General features: G+C 48.2%; 2 protein-coding genes across 10 annotated transcripts in view; both read right to left on the bottom strand.

Moving 5' to 3' along the window:
* Nucleotides 1–63: 63 nt before the first annotated feature.
* Nucleotides 64–7643, bottom strand: TNFRSF6B (TNF receptor superfamily member 6b). 4 transcript variants are annotated; one of them, XM_064391252.1, is made up of 6 exons: nucleotides 7518–7643; nucleotides 7205–7289; nucleotides 6417–6493; nucleotides 5550–5928; nucleotides 3300–3494; nucleotides 64–962 (listed from the first exon to the last, which is right to left on the bottom strand). In XM_064391252.1, exons 3-6 carry the CDS (start codon nucleotides 6456–6458, stop codon nucleotides 685–687), a joined length of 894 nt encoding a protein of 297 aa, XP_064247322.1. In that variant the 5' UTR covers nucleotides 6459–6493; nucleotides 7205–7289; nucleotides 7518–7643; the 3' UTR covers nucleotides 64–684. The 4 variants fall into 4 exon arrangements, with proteins under 4 accessions (XP_064247322.1, XP_064247323.1, XP_064247321.1 ...); XM_064391253.1 differs by lacking the exon at nucleotides 7518–7643 and having other exon boundaries at nucleotides 7205–7403; XM_064391251.1 differs by lacking the exons at nucleotides 7205–7289; nucleotides 7518–7643 and adding an exon at nucleotides 6953–7166.
* Nucleotides 7644–11092: 3449 nt separating this feature from the next.
* RTEL1 (regulator of telomere elongation helicase 1) overlaps nucleotides 11093–23347 on the bottom strand; it is a 46873-nt gene continuing 34618 nt past the window's right edge. For 5 of the 6 annotated variants that reach the window (XM_064391198.1, XM_064391197.1, XM_064391195.1 and 2 more), the window contains exons 31-36: nucleotides 22012–22128; nucleotides 20010–20252; nucleotides 18411–18581; nucleotides 17367–17552; nucleotides 16772–16875; nucleotides 11093–12492 (exon numbers count right to left, since the gene is read on the bottom strand). In XM_064391198.1, the coding sequence (XP_064247268.1) occupies nucleotides 12418–12492; nucleotides 16772–16875; nucleotides 17367–17552; nucleotides 18411–18581; nucleotides 20010–20252; nucleotides 22012–22128 (896 nt within the window). In that variant the 3' untranslated portion in view covers nucleotides 11093–12417. The remainder of the gene's footprint in view (nucleotides 12493–16771; nucleotides 16876–17366; nucleotides 17553–18410; nucleotides 18582–20009; nucleotides 20253–22011; nucleotides 22129–23347) is intronic. The other variant, XM_064391200.1, reaches the window with a different exon arrangement.

The raw sequence follows: 23347 nt of genomic DNA, 5'->3' as shown, positions 1-23347 counted from the left end.
AACGTCTGGGACTCCCAACACCACCTCCAAGTGAGACTAGGAAAGGACTCAGGTGAAAGAGAGTTGTACTACAAAATAACTTCTTTGGTTTCTTTCTTTAGAAAACAGGTATAAAAACAGGTAGTTAAGAAATAAATTTCAAGCAACCTGTACCAGTGAGTTTGGGGCATCCTCCCCTTTCCTGTGCCTCAGCAGCAAACTCTCTTCTCAAACAAAAGCATGACAAAAATCGCAAGCAAATCCTCAGTGGGAAATACTGTTAAATGACTAAAACCCCCAACAAGCCCAAACTTATACAGTTTAAAACAAAGCCAAACAGTTTTCTATACAGGGGACCATGTTCTTCCCCAGAAATAATGACCCTCAATGCAGGTTTTCCTTCTGATAAAATATTGACTCTTGCTGAGGGCTGGAAAATCAGTGGCCAGCACCTGGTGAGCTCCCAGGAGCTGCCCCAGCCTCTGGCAAGGGGATGCTGCTGCTTCTGCTCACACATTTTATCCTATTCCACCCTATCCCATCCCATCCCATCCCATCCATCAGCAGTGACACAGCTGCCGTGGCACGAGGCCACTCCATCGCTCATCTCTCACGCTACTTTTCAAGTTATGTCTGGAAAGATGAATAAATTAATGAAGCCTCAGAAGATAAAAACCAAGACAAAGAGCACCCAAAAAGTCCAGTTCATGCTCTCAGGAAGCGCTCACGGACTTTCTCCTCGATGGAGTGGAGCTTGACCACGCGCAGCGCGACCAGCAGCTCCTTGGTGACTTCAGAGTCCTCCTGCTTCTTGTGAGTGAGGAAAGCCCGGAATTTCTCCTGGATGGCTGCCCTGGTCCATGCTGCCTGCTTCTTTGGTGAGCGCTCCAGGAGCTGCTGCAGGCGCTTCAGCTTCTTGACGGGGATGTTCTGGTACACCACAAAGTCTATCATGGCCTGATCGCAGTCGTCATCCTCTGCAGCTGGGGGGAAACAGCCCGGGGGTTAAAGGGGCATGGGACAGCAGGGCACAGCCCTGCCAAGGCTCTCTGTGGCACATCTGCCCAGGGAGCTGGTGAATGGCCCAGGCCTGGAAGCGTTCAAGGCCAGGTTGGATGGGTGCTGGAACAACCTGGTCTGGTGGAAGGCTGAACTTCCTACCAGGGATGCATCCTCCATGGGGCAGTTGGAAAACAAGGGGTAGAAGTTCTGCAGAAAGTCAGTGTACCTATTCCATGCTCCTCCCCATCAGGGAAGAGAGGAAAAGCCCAGACAAATCTGATGCAATTGCACTAATTATTTACACATTCTTTTTCCTGAGAGTTTCTGTTTTCCCCCACAGATCTGTAACCCTTGTAACAGGCCCAGCCCCAAGCACAGCCCCAGTCAGGGCTCTGGGATGGGGCAGATCCGGCCCCAGCTGGTGGAAGCTGCTGGAGTGCATCCAGCACCAGGAATGAAAACAGAAAGAATTTTCAAGAGGTCAAGGCCAAAGGATTACTCAATCAGGGAGAGATTAGCCCAGTTTCATGCCACTGCAAACTGGGAATGGTTTCAGTGGTTACAGTGGGGTGGGTTGAGCTCCACTGCTCCAGCTCTGCCTCTCCAGCAGGCTCGGCTTGGTGATGAGCAGATCCCTGTGTGCCTCCTGAGAGGAAGCACAATAAACTGGAGTTAAAAAAACCCTTCAGCTCCCATTGCTGGGGCCTCCTCCCTCTATAAATATCTGCAAAGGGCTGGTCTGGCTGCGGGGGTGGTGCCTGATGCACGTGCTGCTGACACTGCTCTGACCTGGCCATCCCCACCCCGGGACTGCATCCCAGTGACGGAGCTTCCCAGTCTGTGTCAGGATCACACTCCTGGCAGGCAGCTCATGGTGTGAGTCAGGCTTTGCAGGGAGAAATCTCTGCGCTGGTGGTGCCAGGAGAGCGTGGAAAAGTGAGAGCTGCCAAGTGGGGGGGAAGCTCCACGTTCCCTCACCGCAGAGGAAAATCTTTTAGAGCCATGGGATGTCCTGAGTTGGAAGGGACCCACAAGGTTCATTGACTCCAAGTTCTGGCTCTGCACAGACCACCCAAAACCCCTACAACAAGCCTGACAGCTTTGGCCATGACCCTTCCCTGGGGAGCCTGTTCCAGTGCCTGACCACCCTGTGGGTGAGTTTCATTAAAGCTTTTCTACCAAGCTTCATCCTGATGGAAAAATGACATTTTTTCACTCCAGATCAACCTCCCCTGGATGTGATGAGGTCCCCATTGCTTTTCAGATCTTCAGGACATGGCACTGGATAATCTCATCCAGGCTCACTTTCCCATTAAAGGTTGGACCAGATAAATTTTCCAAGTCCCTCCCAGCCTGAGCCCTTCTATGGCTTTATGACTGATTCTATTTTTGGAAGCCTAAAGGTGAAGGGACACTGCCAGCTGGACCAGTTACACGAAATTAGTTTCCCATGTCTGGATCCTCAGGGTGGAGCAGGTGGTTCCAAACAGCTTCCAGCCTCATCTCAGCTGGCATCAAGCCCTTGGGATGGGTCTGGGGGCTCTTGAGATGGTTTTTCAGTCCCTTTCTCACTCCCTAACTTGGGGAGGGAGCGTGTTACAAAGCACCCTTGGAACAGAGCCTTTTTCTCTGCCCTGCACCTCTCCCCTGTTTTTTTGCCAAGATAGATTGAACCAAATGGTCCTTGAGGTCCCTTCCAACCTGGGATTCAGGGTTGGAATTCAGGGATTCAGGATTCAGCGATTCTCTGATCTGTGCCCATTGGCTGTTCCTACCCAAACCTCTGCCACAGCTCAGCACTGTGGCATCTGCACCACCATGATTGACACCACATCTCCACTTTGACACCTGATGGGTCAAAATCCACCCCACACCAGCTCCAATGAACCTTGGGCTCTGCTCCACTCAACCTGCACAAGACCAGGCTGCCATAAAATCTTCCAGGTGCAGGTCCAGCCAGGGAAAGGGAGTGCAGGAGCTGTGCCAGCAGCCAAGCTGAGTGCCTCAGCTTCCAAAATCCCCTGTCTCAGCATTCCCCGTTGTCCCTGGTGAGATCCAGCAGGATTTCACTGTCAGCTCTTTGTTCTCACTGGGCAGTGACTGTTCTTAAGCCCAGCACCCTGTCCTTGTTCTATGGGACTGACACTGGAAGGAATGAAGGGAGACAGAGTATTTTATCCACAATTATTATTAATTATGGATCACTCCATGTTTTTACAAGCCATTTCACCTCATTTGCATCTAAGCAGGAGAAAGTCATGAGGAAGTGTGCCCTCACCCTGGCAGCATCAGTCCTGGCAGGCTGTGCCCTGGCTCACCTGATTCCTGTGTGCTGTTGCCTCTCCCTGGCCTGCAGGACATGCAGAGGGTGTCGTGGTACTTGTTGCCCTGCACGTTGGTCACCTTGCCCTGCTGCTCACAGTCCTGGTGTGGCTGGCATGGACTGGTGCTGGACTGGGAGGAGAAGAAGCCGTGGGGGCAGTCATGGCACTGGGTGTCCTCAAAGGGGGTACCTGTGCATGGGGAGACAACGGGACTGTCAGGGGACAAACTGGCAGAGGTGGCAGCTGCGGATGGTGCCAGACACCATTTGAGCACGAGGGTGAGGTTTTGGAAGTGATTGCTGCCAGCATCTCCCCTGGGAATTGCATGTCCTCACACAGGGCAAACAGCAGTGCTTCCTTCACTGTGCTGATAAATTGTCAGCAGCCCACAGACAAGAGAGGACAACAAGAGGACATCTCACTATGAAAAGGCCACCTCCCAGGCAGGAGCCAGCAGCCAGGCTGGTGGCTGGGCTGCTGAACCAGCCCTTCTGTTCCCAGAGCCCGAGGCTCCCGAGCAAGTGAAAGCAAAACTCCCAGCGGAGGTGAAAGCTGAGCTGTCCTTGGCCGCGCTGTCGCTGCTCCCCTGCCCCGGGCCAGCGCTTGCCCTGTGTCACAGGGCTGGTGCCACACGGGCAGGACCGCACCGAGCAGCATTCCCATTCTCTGGGAATGTTGCTCTGGGGCAGGAGAATTCCCACCCCTTTCACCTCCTCCTCACTAATCAAATTACAAGCAGTTCCTACGTTGTTGCTGCCGCCTTTAGGCTCTCCCAAAATCTGATCTTTCAGGTCCCTCCCAGCCCAGCCCATTCATAAGGCCCAGCCATAACCCCCAACATCTGAGCCACTATTTACAAATGGGAAATCCCAAAGTTGGTTTTCCCGGGGGATTGCGCAAGGATCAAAGCCCTCATCCAACCCAGACAGCAGCAAACTCTGCCTACAGCCCCCCACGACCCCTTCCCCACCCAGGCAGCAGCACTGGCAGGTCCAGGGCTCTGCCCACCACACTGGACACTCAGTCCTTGCTGTGGTGTTCATGTGGCTGGGCTGGGGGGAAATCCTCCCCTCATAAGAAGCCATTTGCAAAAAATAAATAATAGTAACAAAAAAACCAGCTTCTCCTCAAATACCCAGCTTGCTTGCATGGCTCCTCAGTCCTAAAGCCAACCCTCCAGGCAAATTTCATGTTTCATTTCAAAGTGCTTTCCTGTAATGCCTGGAGGTCTTCTTCCCCCTTTGCTGTGTTACTGCATTTTGTCATGTCCTATAGAAAATTAAACCCCAGATCTCAATCATAAACATCAGCTGAAGACAGCAGACATTTTCCCCATGGCTGGTGAGCTGGAGCTCTTCTGTGCCACACGTGGAAGGCTTTCAGAAGATTCCATGCTTCAAAAGCCTCCCTGTTTCAAAGTTTGCAGTAAGATGCTGCTGGGTCTGCTGGTGCTGCCCACACTGTGGTTGCCAGGCAGAGCCTGGTCCTCACTGACTGATGAGTTTACACACATTTGGAACAATTAAAGGACCAGAGAAAACTGGGGAAACAACAGGAGCATAAATCCCCTAAAATACCTTGGGACTTAGATCACACAAGGAGACGGAATCTCAGACTCGGGAGTCAAAACAAAGCTGGTTTTGTGGATTTCGAACCTGGCTGTGTGTCCACTGTGTGTTTTCAACACAGCCTCTCCACACTGCTCAATCAAAAACCACAAAACTGGCCCCAGAGCTACACACATTCCCCAGCCCTGCCCTTACATCATCAGCCACCTTCTTCAGCCCAGATAATCAGCATTCCCAGCTCCCGGGCTGCCTGTGAAGGAGAAGGCAGCTGATGAATGGTCAGGAGCAGCCTGGACCTTCCCACTGCCTGTGGAGCAGGGCCCGTGGCTGCTCCGGGGATGGCCAAGTCACAGCCTGGCTGTGCCTGCTGTGGCAGGTGAGGCAGGCAGCTGGGACTGACACATCCCACCCGAGTGTGCTGCTGGGGATTTCAGAAGCTTTCAAAGCGATAGCTGGGGGAAAACCCAACTAAATTCCTCCTTGGAAAAGAGGCAGGAGCACGCTGGCAAGGAGGGCTCTGTGCCAGTACCAGAGCTGGAAGGGAGTCGGTCAGGCTGTGGGCAAGCACCGGCTGCTGTGTTTTTGGCTGCTGATTTGTCCTTGATTTTTATCTCCCGCGGAGATTTTGGGGCGTGACAAGAGCCGTGTGAGCTCGCACAGCTCCCGAATGACTTACCCGGCCTCAGGGCCCCGGAGCCCGGCGGGCACTCGGAGTGCCGGAGGCAGAGCTCCATGTTGGAGTAGTAGCCCTGCTGGCACTGGCAGGCGCGGTTGTGCGTGGCATTGCACTGCTGCACCTCCACCTGCCGCTCCCCGCAGATGACGTTGCAGTAGCGGCACTTCTCCAGGTAGTTCCAGTACTGAGTGTAGTGCAAATCCGGGCAGGGCTCGCACAGCGTGGCTCTGTCCCTGGAGCAGTGCTGTGCCACGAAGGTCCCCGGCGGGCACTGCTGGCATGTGATCCTCTCGCCCGTCGCAGCATCCTTCCACTGGTACGTGGGCTGGGCATCGCAGGCGAGCTCAGCCAGCAAGAGGAGGAGAGGGGGGAGCATCCACTACGGCAAAGACAGCGCAAAGAGCCCTGAGCTCGTCCTCAGGCAGAGGCGGGAGCAGCCAACGCGGCTGATGCTGTTACAGAACTTGTTATTGTTGTAGGTACAAGAAATTGTTCTCCCTCCCTATGCTGTTCCCAGCCCAAGCACTAAGTGCTGCCCTCCTTTGCCATCCCAGGTGACAGAGCATCTTTCCCAAACCGTTTGTGATGCATTCAGAACCCAGCATCCCTCACCCAGAACCTGGAGCAGCTCCAGCACATTCCCCTCCTTCACCCCAGTCAGTTCCCCACCACTGCAGAAAGAGACACCTCTGCAAACCAAGAAGCAGAAGGGAAGTTTTCCAAACTAGCAGATACAAAGCATGCTCCCTAGGACATTTAACATTTTAGAAGCCCAGCTGCTCAGGACAGGACTGAATCCCAGAGCTTGTTGATCCTCCCTTTCCTCTCCAGAGCCCACGTGCCCAGCCTAAGCAGAAGATCCCTTACCTTGGGCGGATGCCTCAAACTCGGCACGTGGCAGGATGGCATCGCACCGAGGGCTTCCGAGCGCCGGGATCAGGAACCTGGGGAGACAGAGAGGGCTCCTCAGAGGCTGCTGCTGCCTGCGCCCGGCTCCTCTGCAGCAGCACCTTCCACCCGACCGGCCAGGGTAAAACAGAGGGAGATGGGGAAGGGCTGATAGGTAAAGGCTGATAAGGAAGGGGTGATAGGGAAGGGCTGTTGGGAAAGACTGGGTTTCCTCGCCTGCTTTCTTCCGAGTCAGCCCTTCCTGGGAGGGAGATGCCGGCTCTCCCAGCGCAGGGACGGGGCCGAGCCTTATAGCGGCGGCGGGCGGGAGGCTCCGGGCACCCCCGCAGAGTGGAATCCAGCACACGTGGAACCGCCCGGGGGAGGGAAACCACCCCCAGCCCACCCTAGCCCAGAGGGAGTAAGAGCTGGCGGGGAAGCAGCCAAGATTTCCCTTCCCACCCCATCCCATCCCTCCCCATCCCATCCCTGGGGACCGGCCCCGCTCACCGCACCTCCGCCTCGCACCTCCGCTCCCCACAGCCAGCAGCGCCTTTATAAACCGGCCTGTGGGAAAGACCCCTCTTGGGCAAGGGGAGGTGACATCCACCCCGGCCCCGGCGCCATCCCGGCCCCTTCCCGGTGCCCCGCCGCGGCCGCACCGGCTCCGCCTTCGCGGCCGGAGCCCTCCCTCCCCCCGGCGCTTTCGCTCTCGGTTCTGAGCGCGCCGCTGAAGTGAAGCTTTCGGAGCAATGAAGTTTGTTTACCTGTGCGGAGGAAGGAGGAGAGCGGGATTCGCACGGTTTTTCAAAGCTCTCTAAGTTTTACAGGGGGCTGGTGAGAAATCGTTTTCTGGCAAGGGGAAAGGCAGGGAAATTCCCCTGTGAACGTTCAGTTCCCCGGCGGTGAGCGCCAAAGAACTTCCCAGTAAGAGCAGCTGCCTCGCTGGGAGTTCTCCCTGTCTCAGGCAGCCCCGAGGGGCGCTCCCGGCTGCGGCTGCGGGCGGTGGCAGCGGCGCCGGGGGAAGCATCGCTCCAGCTCTGCCCAGCGGCTCCGGGGCCAGGTCCCATCCCGCCTCACCTCCGAGGGCGCTGACCCTGCCAAAACAGCCCCGATCGTCGGTGCTTGGGCACTGCATTCCTTCAGCCCTGTCCTTTCAGGACGGCACCACCTCCACCTGTGACACTGAACGCGGGCACCTTTAGTGGCACAACAGCCAGCAGCTGAGGAGGTCAGCACTTAAATCCCTCACAGGTGACGGTGCCCCAAGCCTCGGAGCCCAAGGATTCAAATGAAAACTGAGCTCAGCCTTGCAGGTACAGCCTTGGCAGACCATGTGTTCCAGTGCCTGCTGCAAGACATGGAACTCCTGCACTTTGTCCTGCTCTGTCACACCAGATTCCCTCTGAGCAGACATTGCTGAACAGTCAAAACCAGAGAAAATGCTCAAAAAGCAAATGCAAGTCTCTGCAAGGATGAGGGAACCACAGTGAGGACCTGAGAGGATGTGGAGGTTTTTTTCCTCAGGAATCAGCAGCCAGCTCCTCTTGCAGATCATTCCAGAGAATTAACAATTCTGCCTCTGTCACCCAGCTCAGCCACTGGAGCTGTGGATGGAGAATCTCGTGGACTTTATTCTGAACACTCTTAAAGTTCAGACCTACAAGAGTTAAACACACCTTTCACCAAGAACATCAAACCCAGTTCTCCACAACCCAGAAAGAGAAGGAAACCCCACTGGTCAGAAAGAATTCAAAGCTCCTTCCAGTAAGGTCCGTTTCTACCCACCTTGGTTAAAGAAAATCCTCTGACTCCAGCAGGAGCCGAGGGGGGTCAGTACTACAGTCCAGCAGCAGGGTCTGGCTGTGTTTATTTGCACTTCACACAGAACAGGCGATGGGCTGATTAACACAGGCCACTCTAAAGTGGTTTTTCATTTTACTGCTTGTTTATCTCGATCCCCTGTAGCTGTCCAAAGTAATCCTGATGATTTTTGACTCATTTTGACATAATCCCTGAGCCAAAGACTGCCAGGATTTTGCTCTGTCAGTGTGCATCAGCTCAGTAATTAATCAGCTAATCTCCCAGCCCTGCTCTGGCACTGAGGCACAGCCCCTGGATGGTTTTTTGATGGGTTCCAATAGAAAGCCCTGCCCTGGGCTCACCCAGCTGGGGAGTTTCAGTGGGATCCCTCTGCCTGATGCTTGACCACCCAGGAGCTGCAGAGTGTTTCCTTCTCCACAGGCAGAAACACAATTTCAGTTTTCTGCCCCTGGATTTCACATGGAACCCACAAGGTGTGTGAAACAATAGCAGCTGGTGACACCCTGAATGGCACCTGCTGGCAGTCCCTGTGTCCCAGCCATGCCCCTGCTGGATGGACACAATGCACTGGGGAACCCTGAGCCCGCAGCTCCTCGCTGCACTGCGATGCCTCATCAACAATTGTTTTTGTTGTGAGTGTGATAATGACAAAAATGTGTCAGATGGATGCTCCTGGAGAGCAAACACCACGTTAATGGGACAGAAAGGGCTTCCCCAGACAACATCCTCAGACTCCAACGCTCCGGTGGAACAATGACCTTTGATTAATCTTTTTCTGCCTGTTCTTCTGTTGGTCCAACAAACCCCAGAATGGGTTCAGGGGTCACTGCCTGAGTACCAGAAAGCAGCAACACAACTCACTGCAGACTCTGGGAGCGGAGGTAGCACAGAAATGGAATTCAGCATCCCATTGCCATGGCTCTGACTTCACGTCTCCACACAGGGCATAGTTTCACACTCCAGGGCATCCAGCAGCACCACCTTCCAAAACTACACTTGCAAAATAAGGTTTCTTGTTATATCATAGAAAATCCTGTTAAGCAAAGAAATCCCTTGCTTCCCATCAGTAATCACTTTGCCAGCCAGAGACAGGGCTTATCTCTTTCCTGATGAAACATTTTGCTTTGCTGATTTTGGTCTCTTTTGTGAGTCTTCAGTTTGTTGGGTGGCGGCGGGGGGGGGAACAGCAGGAAAGGTTTGTTCAGTGACACACCAAAATGTTCTAGGTCTAGTCATAGCACTGCAAGGCAAGGGAAATCAAAAAATCAATATCTACTTCCTTCATGATCTGTAAGCCATGTGTCATTTGCTTCTGAAACGCAGCAAGGAGTGTCTAGGGAAAGGTTTTTGTCCCCCAAGAATTAAGTAATTTGCATAAATTCCTCTAAGCACCTAAAGCAATACAGATTTTTTCTGAAACAGTTTTCTCACTTTCTGTTCCTTAGAATTAATTAACTGTCCCTGTCTTTCCTTCTTGTAAATTCAACAAGTTTCTAGACAACAGAACAGTTCTGCCTGCTGGGGTCCCTCTTCTTCAAGGTCTCATGGAATCACAGCAGGGTTTGGGTTGAGAGGGACCCAAAGCTCACCCAGTTCTCCCATCTCCAGGACCTCTTTGCATCCATCTGTCCTGCCCCAGCCACCAGCAGCAGGGATTGATTCCCAGATCCACTGCAGTGCACCAGAAATCAGCACCAATCCCAAACCAAACCCATCTGCGCTGGCAGATCCACTGGTGGGACACTGGTGTGTCCAGAGCTTGTCTGGGTGGGTGCAGCTGGTGAAGGGCAGTGACTGTGAACCTCTTCAGCAAGACAATCCCTTTGCTGGAGAGTGAGAGATGGAGAGAAGGAGTTCCCTGGATAAAGGGATGGAACGTTCTGGGTGAAGGGAGAGAAAACCCTCAGCAAGTTTTCCCCTCCATGTAAGAAAGGCAAGGAGCTACTGGAGAGGATCCAGCAGAGGCCACAGAGGTGATGAAGGGCCTGGAGCTGAGCCTGGTTGGTCTGGAGAGGCTCAGAGGGGTCATCAATGCACAGAAATATCTCCAAGGGGTGCCAGACTCTTTTTATGGTGCTCAGCAACAGGACAAGGAGCAACAGCCATAAACTAAAACTCAAGAATTTTCATCTCAACACGGGGAAGAGCTTTCCATGGAGGTGGCAGAGCACTGGAACAGCTGCCAGGGAGGGTGTGGAGTCTCCTCTGGACATTCCAAACCATCCTGGATGCATTCCTGTGTCCCCTGCTCCAGGTGACCCTTCCTTGGCAGGGCGTTGGACTGGGTGATCTCCAGAGCTCCCTTCCAACCCCAACCTGAGATTCTGTGAATCTCTTGAGGGCTCTGAGATATTCTTAGCACTGTTCCTGTGCCCTGTCTCAGAACAGAGCATCCCCAGGCTGGAACAGCCTTCAGACTAAAACAACTCCAGGAAAAGGCACAGCTTTAAAATTGCTTCAGCTGAGGGGAAAAAGCAGCATCATATTTGTCCCAGCCAACCCTTTTCCAAGCACGGGGCGATTCAACCCCACAACATTTCTGTTTTTTCCTTCTGTCCTGCTGCTCTGGCAGCATTGTCACAGCCCACGGCAGAGAATTCCCATCGGTGTCACCGCCCTGAGCGCTCGTGGCTGTGCTGTGGCTTCCCTCCAGCGGCACAAACTGGCAGCTGCAGCGTCCTGGGGACACCTCCCCAGAGAGCAAGCCACCAAAAATGGCATTTTACTGCTCACTGCTCCCAGCCTCACCCCAAATATTTTTCTATTTTTACAACACGCCTGTATTTACATAACATTTTTCTGTATTTTCCCCCCACTTACACATCCAGGACTTTATCTGCATTGTTTATTCTTGTTTTGCTGCACTGAATAGATACACAGCTAGAAGGTAATATTCATCCACAAAATTAAACAGGACAGAATATGTGATAGCCCAGAACTACCTCAATTCCTGCCTAAGCCTCTGTTAAATGTTAGTGAAGTACAAAAGTTTCCATTTCACTGCCAGCAACTCTGAGATTTGAAGAGACACTGGGTTTGAATTCTACAACCAGGAGAAACTGGAAAATTTTTAAAATGCAGCTCACTTTTCAATTTTATTAACAATAAAATTTTATTAACATAAAATTTTCCAAATTCTATAGATATAAAAACCACCTACAGAGTACAACCTTTCCACTTGCTCCTACCAGGGCCATTAGGACTCAGAAGCCAATGTTTTTATATCTGTTTGGTTTGGGTTTTTTTAATTCCTGTTTTTTTAATCAAACCAAATAACATTTGGACAAAATGGTTTTATTTTACAGCCTAATTTACAGCAGTTACAGAAGATTTAAAATTGATACAACTTTTTAGGTTAACCACTTATATCCACTACTCACAGAGAGTGGAAATATTAAGGAATTGTTTTTAACCATCTAACTTGATTAATGTAAGTGGTTTAAAATATTTTTATCTTTCTTCTTGGAAAGCAAATCAGGTAGCACAGGCACGTGGAAACACCAGCACTGAGTGAAGAAGAAAGCCTCCTTAGAAGCATGTTCCAAAAAATCCCACCATGGTGGATGATGGGATCAGGCTTTGGGATGCACTGCAGGTGAGAGGAGCTCACCATCCACCTGTGGAATTCTGTAAAAAATCTGCAAAAATGATCCTTTCAGTGTCTTCTGCTGTTGGAGACAATGGCTGCTGCCAAACCCCACAGAGTGGATGTGAATCACCTCTTCCAGGAACACCAGTGGGTTAGGGATGGGTAATCTGGCATCCTCAGCCAGCTCAGTTCCATTGCAGGAGCATTCCTGGGGTTTTTCCATGATCTGGAATTACCTGAAGGGCCCATAAAATGACAGCTGTCTCCAGGATATAAAATTTCAGCCTAAGAGTGGCCACAGGAGAATTCAGGGGATAAAACAAGTAAAAAATTAACTTTCTTAGTTCTAACAGAGGACAATGTTCTGCTTTGTCTCCTGCAGTGAGACCTTTCAGACTTGACCACCTTTGCTGGAAAATGATCTGTGCTGGTGCTCAGCTCCCAGGGCAGAGCCAAGGATCTCAGGGATTTAAAGGAACCTCCATCCTGCTCCTGCTCAGCAAGAGCCAGAGCACAGCCTCTGCCTTCTGCTGGCACAAAGGGCTTCCTGCCCTTTCCGGGGTGGCATCAGGACCAGAAGAAAACTTGGATCAATCGCTGCCTCTTCACATCACTGCTGCACTTGGGGCACTTCCTCACCACCTGCAGAAACCAACAAACAAAACACAGGGAATGTGTTTATTGTGGAAGAAATGCCATAAATGGAGGGAGTTTTCATGTGGGCAAATAGTGATAAGGATAAGGGGCAATGGTTTTAAACTGAAACAGGGAAGCATTAGATTAAATTTTAGGAAGAAATTCTTTACTCAGAGGATGCTGAGAGGCCCTGGCACAGCTTTCCCAGAGAAGCTGAGGCTGCCCCAGCCCTGGAAGTGTCCAAGGCCAGGTTGGATGGGGCTTGGGGCAGCCTGGTCTAGAGGAAGGTGTCCTGCCCATGGCAGATAAGCTCTAATGTCCCTTCCAACCCAAACCACTCCGATATGAAATATCTCAACCACATTTTGGCCAATATGAACTACAAGCCCCAGCAGCCACCTGACAGTCCCTGAGATCTTATCTGCTGTTTGTTACCACACAGGCAATTATTTCCTTGGTAGCAATAAAAAGGAGAGGAGGCTTCGTGGCACCATGCAAAGTGGCACCAGGCACTTGCTCCAGCTATGACACATCTGGAGAACTGAAATACAGGAACGAGGAAACGTGGAGCTGCAAGAGCTCTTGTGAAGCTGCACCTGTGAGTAAAACCCTGGCAACTGGCTGAGTTCCCTGAATTTCTGCTTCCTCTTGCACAGATGACAAGGAAATGTGTCCTGGACATACCCGGACAGGGATGACACACGTGGTCATGCCAAGAGTTTTGCAGGGGAACCAAGTACATTTATTTCTTCATAGCACCCCACACCTTTCTGATTACCAGCACAAGACATGAAGACACACGAGGCATCATTTCTCCACTCAGGTTTCAGTTTGCTTCTTTACTAATCATCAGTTTTAAAGTAATTTGACTTGCAGATGAATCCAAACTGTTCTTCTCATAGCTTGCAAATTACTGGTAAAACTGAACTGCTCTGTTTATTTCAAAAGGGAGATAGAAAATTTGTTTTCTTAAAAACAAACAAGCAAAACCAACAACAACAACAAAAACTAAAAAAAAAAAAAATTGGGAGAAGATTGCCAGCTCAGGAGGCCTAAAAAGATGGTCAGCTGCATCAGTGGCACTGCACAGCCTTCCCTGAAGTGTGGAAGTTCCTCATTAGAATCACAGTGGTTTGGGTTGGAAGGGGCATTAAAGCTCATCTCATTCCAAACCCCCTGCCATGGGCAGGGGCACTTTCCACTAGATCAGGTTGCTCCAAGCCCTGCCCAGCCTGGCCTGGAACACTTCCAGGGATGGGGCAGCCATGGCTTCCCTGGGCACCCTGTGCCAGGGCCTCACAGGGAAGAATTTCTTCCCAATATCCCATCTAACCTGGGGCATGGGGAGCCATTGCAAGAAAAGGTGCAGACTGCAAAGTAGGCTCAGGCAGTAGGATTTTGGTTCTGGTGACATTAACTGAAATATCAAAAGTGCAAGGGGAGAGGAGAGGTCACTTCATCTCCCAACAGCCAGTGCTTTGCCAAAGGCAATTTTAACTGTAACATTTAATTGTGAAATCTTTGATTATTTCCCCATATTGCAGATAGTCCAAATGAAAATAACTCAGTCTTCTTGGAAGACCTGCATGAATAAATGCATTTAAACACCTGGAAGCAGCAACAGAACCTCTAGAGGGAAAACCACACCCCAAAGCAGCATATCCTGGTCCAGTTTCTAACACACTGAATCACCCAACATGCTCCAGCACTAATCCCCATAATCCCCCTCTAGCTGCAGGGAATCCATCTGCTCTGCTGCTTCCAAAATTATTCAGCACCTCTCCCCACCAGTGTTTTGCTAAAATAACAAATTGGACAAGACCACAATTTGCAAACCCCATATTGTGAATGATGCTCTGAGTCACTTCCTTGGTGGGACAATATGCACCAAAGGGCTTTTGAGCAGAAAAAACAGTGAGTAAGTTATTAGGAAAGAAAAACAGGAGTTTTAAGTGCAGCCCTGCCAGAGTGACAAAGCCCAGTCCCATGGGATGAGAGTTCAGAGCTCAGCCATGGTTGCTCATTTCCTGCTGGTGAAGGTGCCCCTGTCCCAAACACATGGATAGGGTTAAGTGTGCAACCTCACTGGGCATGAGTGGGAATGGGGATGGATGTGGTGGGACATGGCTCTGGAGAAACACTGGATCATCTTCCTGTTTGCAATCCTGTGTTTCCCTCTCAGCAGCATGAGCAGCACAGCCTCATCACTGGAGAAGCATCTCTGCATCAGCACAAGTCACATCCTAATCTACAAGGGGATAGGGGAGTTTGGACAACAGGAAGAATTTCCCCATGGAAAAGGTAGTAAAGTACTGGAACTGGCTGCCCAGGGAAGTGGTGGAGTCACCATCCCTGGAGAGTTCAAAAACTTGTGGCTGTGACCCCTCAGGACGTGGCTTAAGATGAACACAATGGTGGTGCTGGATTGATGGTCTCTTCCAACATAAATGATTCTATGACTCTCTATTTGACTTTTCATTAACCAAACAACACCTGAATCACATCATGAGCCACTTAACACTCCTGTACACTGAGAACATTAATCACTACACAGGTGTGTCCGTAAGTAGGATTAATCAGGTAATTGGCAAATATGAAAATAATTAATAATAAAAGTAAGATTATTCAGTAAGTAGCAAATATGGAAATCATTATTAGCAAATGACCCATGACTCATTTCCTCAAACATGGAACTGGGATGCACGGGATGTCTAAACAGAAGAGAAAGAACACTTCCAGCTGGAAGGGACCTACAGTCCAAGTGCCTGAGCTCTTAAGGGTTGAACAGAAGTTATGGCACTGTAATATTAAAGAGCTTCAGGGCCTCTCTAGGAAGCCTCTTCCAGTGTTTGACCACTTGGTATAGACATGTCTCCTAATATCCAGTGTGAAGCTCACTGGTAACAGCTTTGGACAGCTCCCATGGATCCTGACACTAAATCCCAGGGAGAAGAGCTCAGCACCCCCTGTGTCCCCTCCCCAGGAGGGCTCTGGACAAGGACATGAGTAACAGGACAAGGGGGAGAAGCCTTAAAAGAGAGCAGGGTTAGATGGGATATTGGGAACAAATTCTTCCCTGTGAGGGTGGAGGGGCCCTGGCACAGGGTGCCCAGAGAAGCTGCCCCATCCCTGGAAGTGTTCCAGGCCAGGTTGGGCAGGGTTTGGGGCAACCTGGGACAGTGGGAGGTGTCCCTGCTCACTGCAGGGGGTTGGAATGATGTGAGCTTTAATGTCCCTTCCAACCCAAACCACCCTGATCCTATGCTTATTCTATATTCCTCTTGGACCAACTCTGTCTTGGCTGCTGTATTTTATTTGGATGTCAGTCCAAATGTTTTCTATGCTTACCTGACAATTCATTGTCTTCCTCCTGAGCAAAAGACCTTCCTCTGAACTTGGACAACAGATTATTTTGTACTTGCTTATAGATTGACAAGCTGAAGAAGTTTCTTTCCCTTCTGTACTGTTTTTGGACATTCCTAAGCTCCACTGATCAGCAGCCTTCTCATCACATATGAACATTTAGAAACCCCTCAACTCTTGCATTATTCCAGTTTTGAACACCTGGCTGCTGAATTAAATGCTGGGTAAGATGCTCCTAAACCCTGGCACCCTGGGACCAGCTACATCCTCTCATGTAAAGAATTTCTGTTTACTCAGCTGGGAAAACCAAGAGACGGGAGATCTTTGAGCAGGAATTCAGAATTATGGATTCACAGAATTGGTTGGGAAAGACCCTAAAGGTCACAGAGTCAAGTGGTTGACCCAGCACTGCCAAGTTTACTTCTTGACTATACCATTAAGTGCCACATCCACACATCATAAAGCCATCCAAGAATGGTGACTCAACCACTTCCCTGGGCAGCCTGTTCCTTGTTTGCCTCATTCTCATAATAGAGCTTTACAGTAGGCTTTTGATGGGAAAAACTATGAAACTGAGAGAGAAAAAAAATATTTAAATAAACATTAAAATATTTTAAAAAACAACAGTTTTTAAAGTTTACTCCACAGCTTATTGCCTTTGTAGTTTTAGACCAGAAAACACATGGAAGCAGCTCGGAAAGATGCAAAAATGTAAAAACTCCAGCTTAGGGCACAGATCTGCCTGAAATCATATTGCAAACCACGGGAAACAATGGATCAAGTGGTAAATCTTCCATCAGCATTTGGGTGTTCTTCCTGGAAACAGAAGAATTCTGATTCCAGGCTTGTTCACATCATTCTCCTGAAAAGCACAAAATTCCCCGGCAGTTTTGGAAAAAACCAAACCAAAAAACAGGAGAACCTTTAAGAACTGCTTCCAGCACGTTTTGCAGCAAGTGAAGTCACATAATGGGCATTTAAAAGGCACATCATCCTTGGATTTGCAGTTAGAGCAGTGGAATCTTCCTAGAACAGAGGGGAAGGTGAAGAGAGAGAAAGAGAGGGAGGAAATGACTAAATTCCTGTAATCACCTGAAAAATTCTCATGTAGCCACACTTCCAGTACAGTCCAGAAAACAATGACCATGAGTGTCATGAACTACCTCAACAGTGCCCTGCCACATTATTTCTTTCAAGTGACCTCACAGACTCTTGATGCTTCAGATCCCAGTAGGAACTCGGGTTACATCCTTCCTTTACAAGGAAGTTGTCAAGAAAAAAATCCCTTGAGTTCTCAGGAAATCACTAAAGCATTGTGACAAAGACAATGAAGAACTTTGAGAGCACATGCAAGGTACAGAAATACAGATTGTCCTCAGCAAACCACACCAATCACACTGTACCTGAGCAAATACAGGCAGGAACCAGTGGTTTCATACACCAGCAGCCTCATTTCTGTAATTTATCTTTATTCCCAAGTATTAGAAAATTACATCCCAAACTTCTCTTGTACCTACCACACTCTGGTTCCATCTCCAGGGGAAAGATGGGCACAACTCCAGAGTCTGTGGGTGCTCTCACATTATTGGTTTCTTTGGACACTTCAGTCTTTGGGAACTCAAGTTCACTTTTCTGGCTGAAGCAGAAGGAAGAAATCTTACTCTGAATTTTTTCTGGTGCCCCACTCTTAGAAGGGGCTGCGTCTGGGGAGAAAAAGAGAAAACCAGTGTATAAACCTGTATTATGCAAAACAAACACTACAACTCTGCAAAACACAGTCAGCAGTAAATTCACTCAGTTGTCATTGTATAAGAATAAAAACTAATTTAAAGAACTAGCTTTTATGCCATAGTGTTTGGCAACAGATGTTTTTGATAGATACTAACATATGCAATATTACTGAAGAGATCTTTTATATTGAAATAGTTCTATGGCACTTCTTCCTTCAGAATGGCCTTGATCCCAGAACGGGCCTGCTCCCATCCCACTTAGACGTAAAAATTCTGCCTTCACCCTTAACACAGTTTAAACATGGCAGAACTATAACTAATTTCTTTCTTATTCCTCGCATTTCCCCATCTCATGTTACCTTTTATCTTACTCCTGTTTGAGTGTGGTTTTTTTAACCCAATGCAGAGATAACCAATGCCTTTGATCTCCTTGACAGGCCTCAGGCAGGGAGGCCCTAGCCCAGGAGAGGGACTTTTCACAGGGGTGGGGAGTGATAGGACAAGGGCAAATGGCCTTAAACTAAAGGAGAGCAGCTTTGGATTAGAGATTAGGGGGAAATTCTTCCTTGTGAGGGTGGTGAGGCCCTGGCACAGGGTGCCCAGAGAAGCTGTGGCTGCTCCATTCCTGGAAGTGCCCAAGGCCAGGTTGGACACGGCCTGGGGAAATCTGGTCTATGGAAGGTGTCCCTGCCCATGGCAGGGGGTGGAACAAGGTTTAAGGTCTCTTCCAACTCAAGCCAGTCTGTGATTCTATGATTCTGAGGCTGTTGAGCCCTACCCATCATAATAATAAGCAAGATTCTAAACTTGTGACAACTGTTCATTCCCTACCTTGTATGTGGCTGATTCCTTTTGTGCAGCTCTCCAAGCTCTGGGGTTTCCCTTCACTTTGCTCCAACTGTTGCAGCTGCTTCTCTCCATCACCACAGACCATTCCAGTCAAACCCTTACACAGCTCTCTGAACTGCTCTTTGTGGTGAGGACGCACAAACATGTAAAACCCTGGCCAAAAGAAAACACAGTCAAATGCATAGGAAAATACAGTCAAATGCCTAGGAAAAGCAATGCCTGGCCATGGAAGACTCCTTGCTTTGGAGGGAAGAAATTCTTTGGAAGCTGAAAAATATCAGTCAGATTCCTCAGTATCTTCAGCTTAGTGAAACACTTGATGCTTTTGTGAGTTTTATAATTACGGGGCTTTCCTTGCCAGAAGGCAGATGAGTATTTAGCATTGAAAATAATCTCAATTTGTCTTGAAATTCTTCCAGTCTGTACAGCTCAGAATAAACACCCGCCTCAGCACTTCACCTGACAAGTGATCTAAGAACATCAGGTATACACACAATATCCAGAGAGTCTCAGGAAGGAAATTTCTTTTTACTATTTGGTTGACAAGGATTCACAACACACACACACAGAGAAATTCTAAAAAACCCCAATTATGACTTACTGCCAAGCACAGACAATTCAAAAACAAGGTCCTCTGAGGGCAAACCATTTGCTCAGTAGAGACAGACTGTGAAAGAGTGCTCAGGGGGAGGTTATGACTCACAGTGTCACACAGCTCATTTTCTCCCACTCTCCACTTTGCCAAGACTAATCCAACTAGTTACCACACCAGGATAAGGGTATTCACTCACAGCTTGCAGACTGTGGTATCTGTTCAAGGTCAGTGGAATATTTATTGTTATCTGCTTAAGATAACAAACAAAATTCCATCAGCATTTCCCAGCATACACCGAATGCATCATTTCCAGCAGAAGAGTCACCTCAGAGACATGGGAGAAGGTGAAACTGAGGTGTCACATCACACAAGATATCACCATTGAGGCAGTCAGGATCAGCATATAATGCCTCTTCTTCTTTCAAACAATTAAGTACAATTTCAAATTTTAAAAACCTGTAGCTCCCTAAACCTTTCCATCACTAAATCCATGAAAGGAAAAAAAAAATCACTTCTGAGAAAATAAATTATGTCACAGTTCCAGAAATATTTTCAGCTAAAGCTCTGTAGAAGAATAGTAAATCAAAAGCCTGCTTATCCTGAAACCTGGAAGTGATCTAAGAACTCAGCACCACTACAGCAATCACTGGTCATGGGAATAAAACTGGGTCAGCTCAAAAGTCAGCACTGTCCTTTCTAAAGAGCATTTGTAGTAATTGAGGAGAAAAAACAGTTTGGTGGGATGAAGGTTAGGACTGCAATTACTGAGGTGTTGTGTAAGGTTTTTAATGGACAATTTCTACCTGAACAGAGATAACATTTTATAACCTTGAGATGTTTTGCTCTCTGAATGGCATTCATTGAACACATTGTTCTGCTGCTCCACTGATCTGGGTAGCTAAACCAAAAGGTGAGACCTCACATGAGATCACAGCACCTACACTTTCCTTTCAAATAAATAAGAGTGATTTTTAAAAAACCCTTACTTTGTAGGAGATGAAAGTCCTGTGGCCTCTCAGTGGTGAGGGCTGCTATCACTGACACCATGGCATCATAATTATCTGTCTTCTTGTAAGCCAGCAGAGCCTGGTAGAACTGGCTGTAGCTGCTTTTGTCCAAAGCCCTCTGCACATCACTGAGATAGGCAGTCCTGAGGGCCTGGTGATGCTCTCTCCTGGAGCCTGGAGCCTTTTCAGCCTCTTTCCTTGGAGCTGCACTGGCATTCTGCCCTGGGAGACAAAGAAAGCATGAGCAGGGCTTTAGGAACAGACAGGTCACTCCATCACATCCACTTCTCCCTCCTTCTGGAGGGAATTCCTGAACTATTTCAAAGTGGTGAAGCCAACCCCACCTGCCCAGCCATACACCTCCCTGTGGCATGGCCAGACCTGCTCCTGGAAATGGCAACAGAGCAAAATTATTCTGGGGATCACTTTTAGCATCTGCTGGAGCTCCTTGGTCGTTTTAAATGGAGAAATGTGTCAGAAGGTCACTAGGGAATGAGGAAAAGGGGCATGGAGGTCCACAGTAAATCAGGTTTTGAAGGAGTAAAAGCATCTTAAACAGATGGGTAAACCACCATTGCTGGCCTGAAATGGGTAATTTTAAAGTTCAGATTTCTCACCCCTTAGTAATAAGAGCAGACAAGGGGTGGCGTGTGTGTTTCCTAACAGGAAAACTATGTCCAAAAAAACTATCTAACCTGAAAAAAACACTCAAGAGAGCACAAGAGCCATGTAGGAAGCCTGCAAAAGGTAGGAGCAGCTTGCTAAATGCCAAGTGAACTTTATTTACAATACTATTCCCTCATTTCTGGTATCTTTTAGAGAAGAAAGTTCTGGTTTGCATATCACAAGCATGCAAATATGAATGAAGGATATGATAAGAAACTTATTTAAATTAACCTGCCATATATTTTGATATCTGGATCTTTAAAAGTTCTTTATTGGGTGATAAAGATAATTAGGTTTCAAAACACAGACTTCATTCAATTTGCTGGAAGGGGAAAAAACTTGGGTGTGCATTTTATAATCAGTATTCATTGCATATCTAGAGCTTTCTTATATTTCCACAGAAGCATTCTTTTCTTAAGAAGGAATAGAAATAACACATCCATTTACTCCTATTATTTTCTCAATTACTTTTTGTGGAAACAAGTTTCTGTGAAACCATTCTAATGGTTTCAGGACAAGATAATTACTAAAGATTCTGCTTTATTCAAGTATCCTCAAAATAGAAAAGAAAATGGGAAAAGAAATCAAAAGAAACAGTATGGCTTCACACATTAAAAGTACTTAAAGCCTTCCAGGCAACTGTCTTGTTTTTTTAAAGAAAGGATTAGCATTTGACTATTCTTTGTCCTCTAAAGAAAGACTTCTGAGCTGTCCAATGATCCTACTCATTTCCTTGTGAGAAACTCAAAGAATTCCCAGCTGTTCTCAGGAAAACCCATAATTAAATAATAAATGAGCCCATGAGCTTGAAGATAAATACTAGACAGAGTGAGATTAGAGGGACGCACACAGAGATTACACTTAGTACTCTCTGTTTCTGCAGAAGAAAACAGGCTGTCCACAGAGGGAGTGTACACATTACACCAAGAACAAAATGAAACAGTTTCTTCATACCTGAATTCAGACTGAGGTAATCTTAACTCACACTCCTCAACTGGCTCCCTTTCATGAACCCTGCACAAACAGGAAGCCCAGCAGACCGGTGCTCAACCCCCACTTTTCCCAGCTAAGCCTCTAGTAAAAATGTCTGCTTTCAGCTGGTTTCTTTCACATCCACCTTGATTTAATTTATTGACTTTTGTGTTTTGTTTTGCACAATCCTTGCTGAAAATTTTGAATTACCATCGCTCCCACCTACAGAGAGTGATCCACTGTGCCAGGCAAGCATAAAGAACATTGGTTTGCCCCAGGAGAACTTCCAGTCAGTGATGAAATAAAGCAGAATAGACTGTTTTTTACTGAACATGGAGGGTACCTGCACTATTCAGTCCTGTTGCCAAGTGGGATCCTCCTTGGTTCAGGTGGAGCCCTGGGTTCAGCTGAGCACACAAGGCCTTGGAGAATGTACTTTTCTGCTGGCTCTGTTTTTCCTCTGTTAAATGAAACCAGTCCATTAACAGTGAATTTAGGGAAGAATGAACATGGAATGGTACATTTCAATGTATGCCATCCTGTGCTGAAAACATCTGAGCAAGCCACAGAAGCTGAGGCTGCCCCATCCCTGGAAGAGTCCGAGGCCAGGCTGGATGGTGTTGGAGCTCATGTGAAGCAGGGGGTCCCTGGGGAGTCCCTGGAGGGTCCCCTAAGCTGTGAGTTTGGTGGCAGCAGCAGGAACACAAGGAGACTCCACATGGCTTTTGAGGATGCTGATCAGGTGAGGGTCTATTGGGGGGGGTCTCAGCCCTGGGAGCAGCATGGTTACTGAGGGGGAAGGGGAAAGGGGGAGGGAGGGGCCAACAGAGAATCTGGTCCCCCTCACACAGCTTCAGAGGGACATTCAAAGTGGGTGCAGAATAAGACTGGGGCCAATGGGATTACAGATACATGAGACTTCAGGGGAGGATCACAGCTTGGAATAAACTGTACATTTTGGAGGGGTGAGACAGAGCAAACCATTTAACTAAAATGCAACACTACACATCAGCCTTTTTTCGTTAGAAAGAAAAGATAAAGAGAAATATGACAATTAATAATTTAAAAAATGAAGCAGTAACTATACACTTTTGTAGCACCAAAATAAATACCACTGCTGAGAGGACTATGTTTTAAACAGTCCATTTGACTTGATGTTTGCTTTTGGTGGTAGGCAGCAAAGATAAAATGGGCATTTAATTGTAATAAACGGGTTATGTGGGTCCATATTGCAAATTTTAAACTAATTTAAAGCATGGGCGAGTGCTTAAAGGGCTTCAGCCTTTGGCACTAAGCTCATATGAGAGTTTTGGGATTGGCCTTTTCAGTGTGACAGGCCCAATGGTGTCTAACCCTTTCCAACTGGCTTTTCAGACCACCACAGCCCTCAGCTTAGGCTGAGGTGCCAACTTTGCTCCCTCTCTCAGGGCTTTCACCTTCCAACTGGTTTAACCCAGAAGACCTCTGGTTTTAGGTCATTAAAAGAAAAGCAAAAATTAAAAAAAAAGGAATTCGGCTTCAGCTACTATACTCAGGGAGCATTCACCACAAAAACCATTAAAATACTTTCCCAGACACCATTTGAGGTTATCAGTCACCCTCAGAACCTACTGAGGACAGCACAAACCCAACAGCAACTATGATTCAGCAGTCTAATACTGTCTGAACACTCGCTATTA

This window comes from Passer domesticus, chromosome 16 (genome assembly GCF_036417665.1).
Source record: "Passer domesticus isolate bPasDom1 chromosome 16, bPasDom1.hap1, whole genome shotgun sequence".
Classification (NCBI taxonomy): Eukaryota; Metazoa; Chordata; class Aves; order Passeriformes; family Passeridae; genus Passer; species Passer domesticus.
This window is presented reverse-complemented; position numbering and strand designations above follow the sequence as displayed.

Coding starts and splice junctions, on each gene's coding strand:
- TNFRSF6B (XM_064391252.1), bottom strand. CDS start 6,458: ATGCCATCCTGCCACGTGCCGAGTTTGAGGCATCCGCCCAAG. Junction 5,929..6,416: donor GTTTGAGGCATCCGCCCAAG/GTAAGGGATCTT, acceptor TCTTTGCCGTAG/TGGATGCTCCCCCCTCTCCT. Junction 963..3,299: donor CAACAGCACACAGGAATCAG/GTGAGCCAGGGC, acceptor GTTTCCCCCCAG/CTGCAGAGGATGACGACTGC.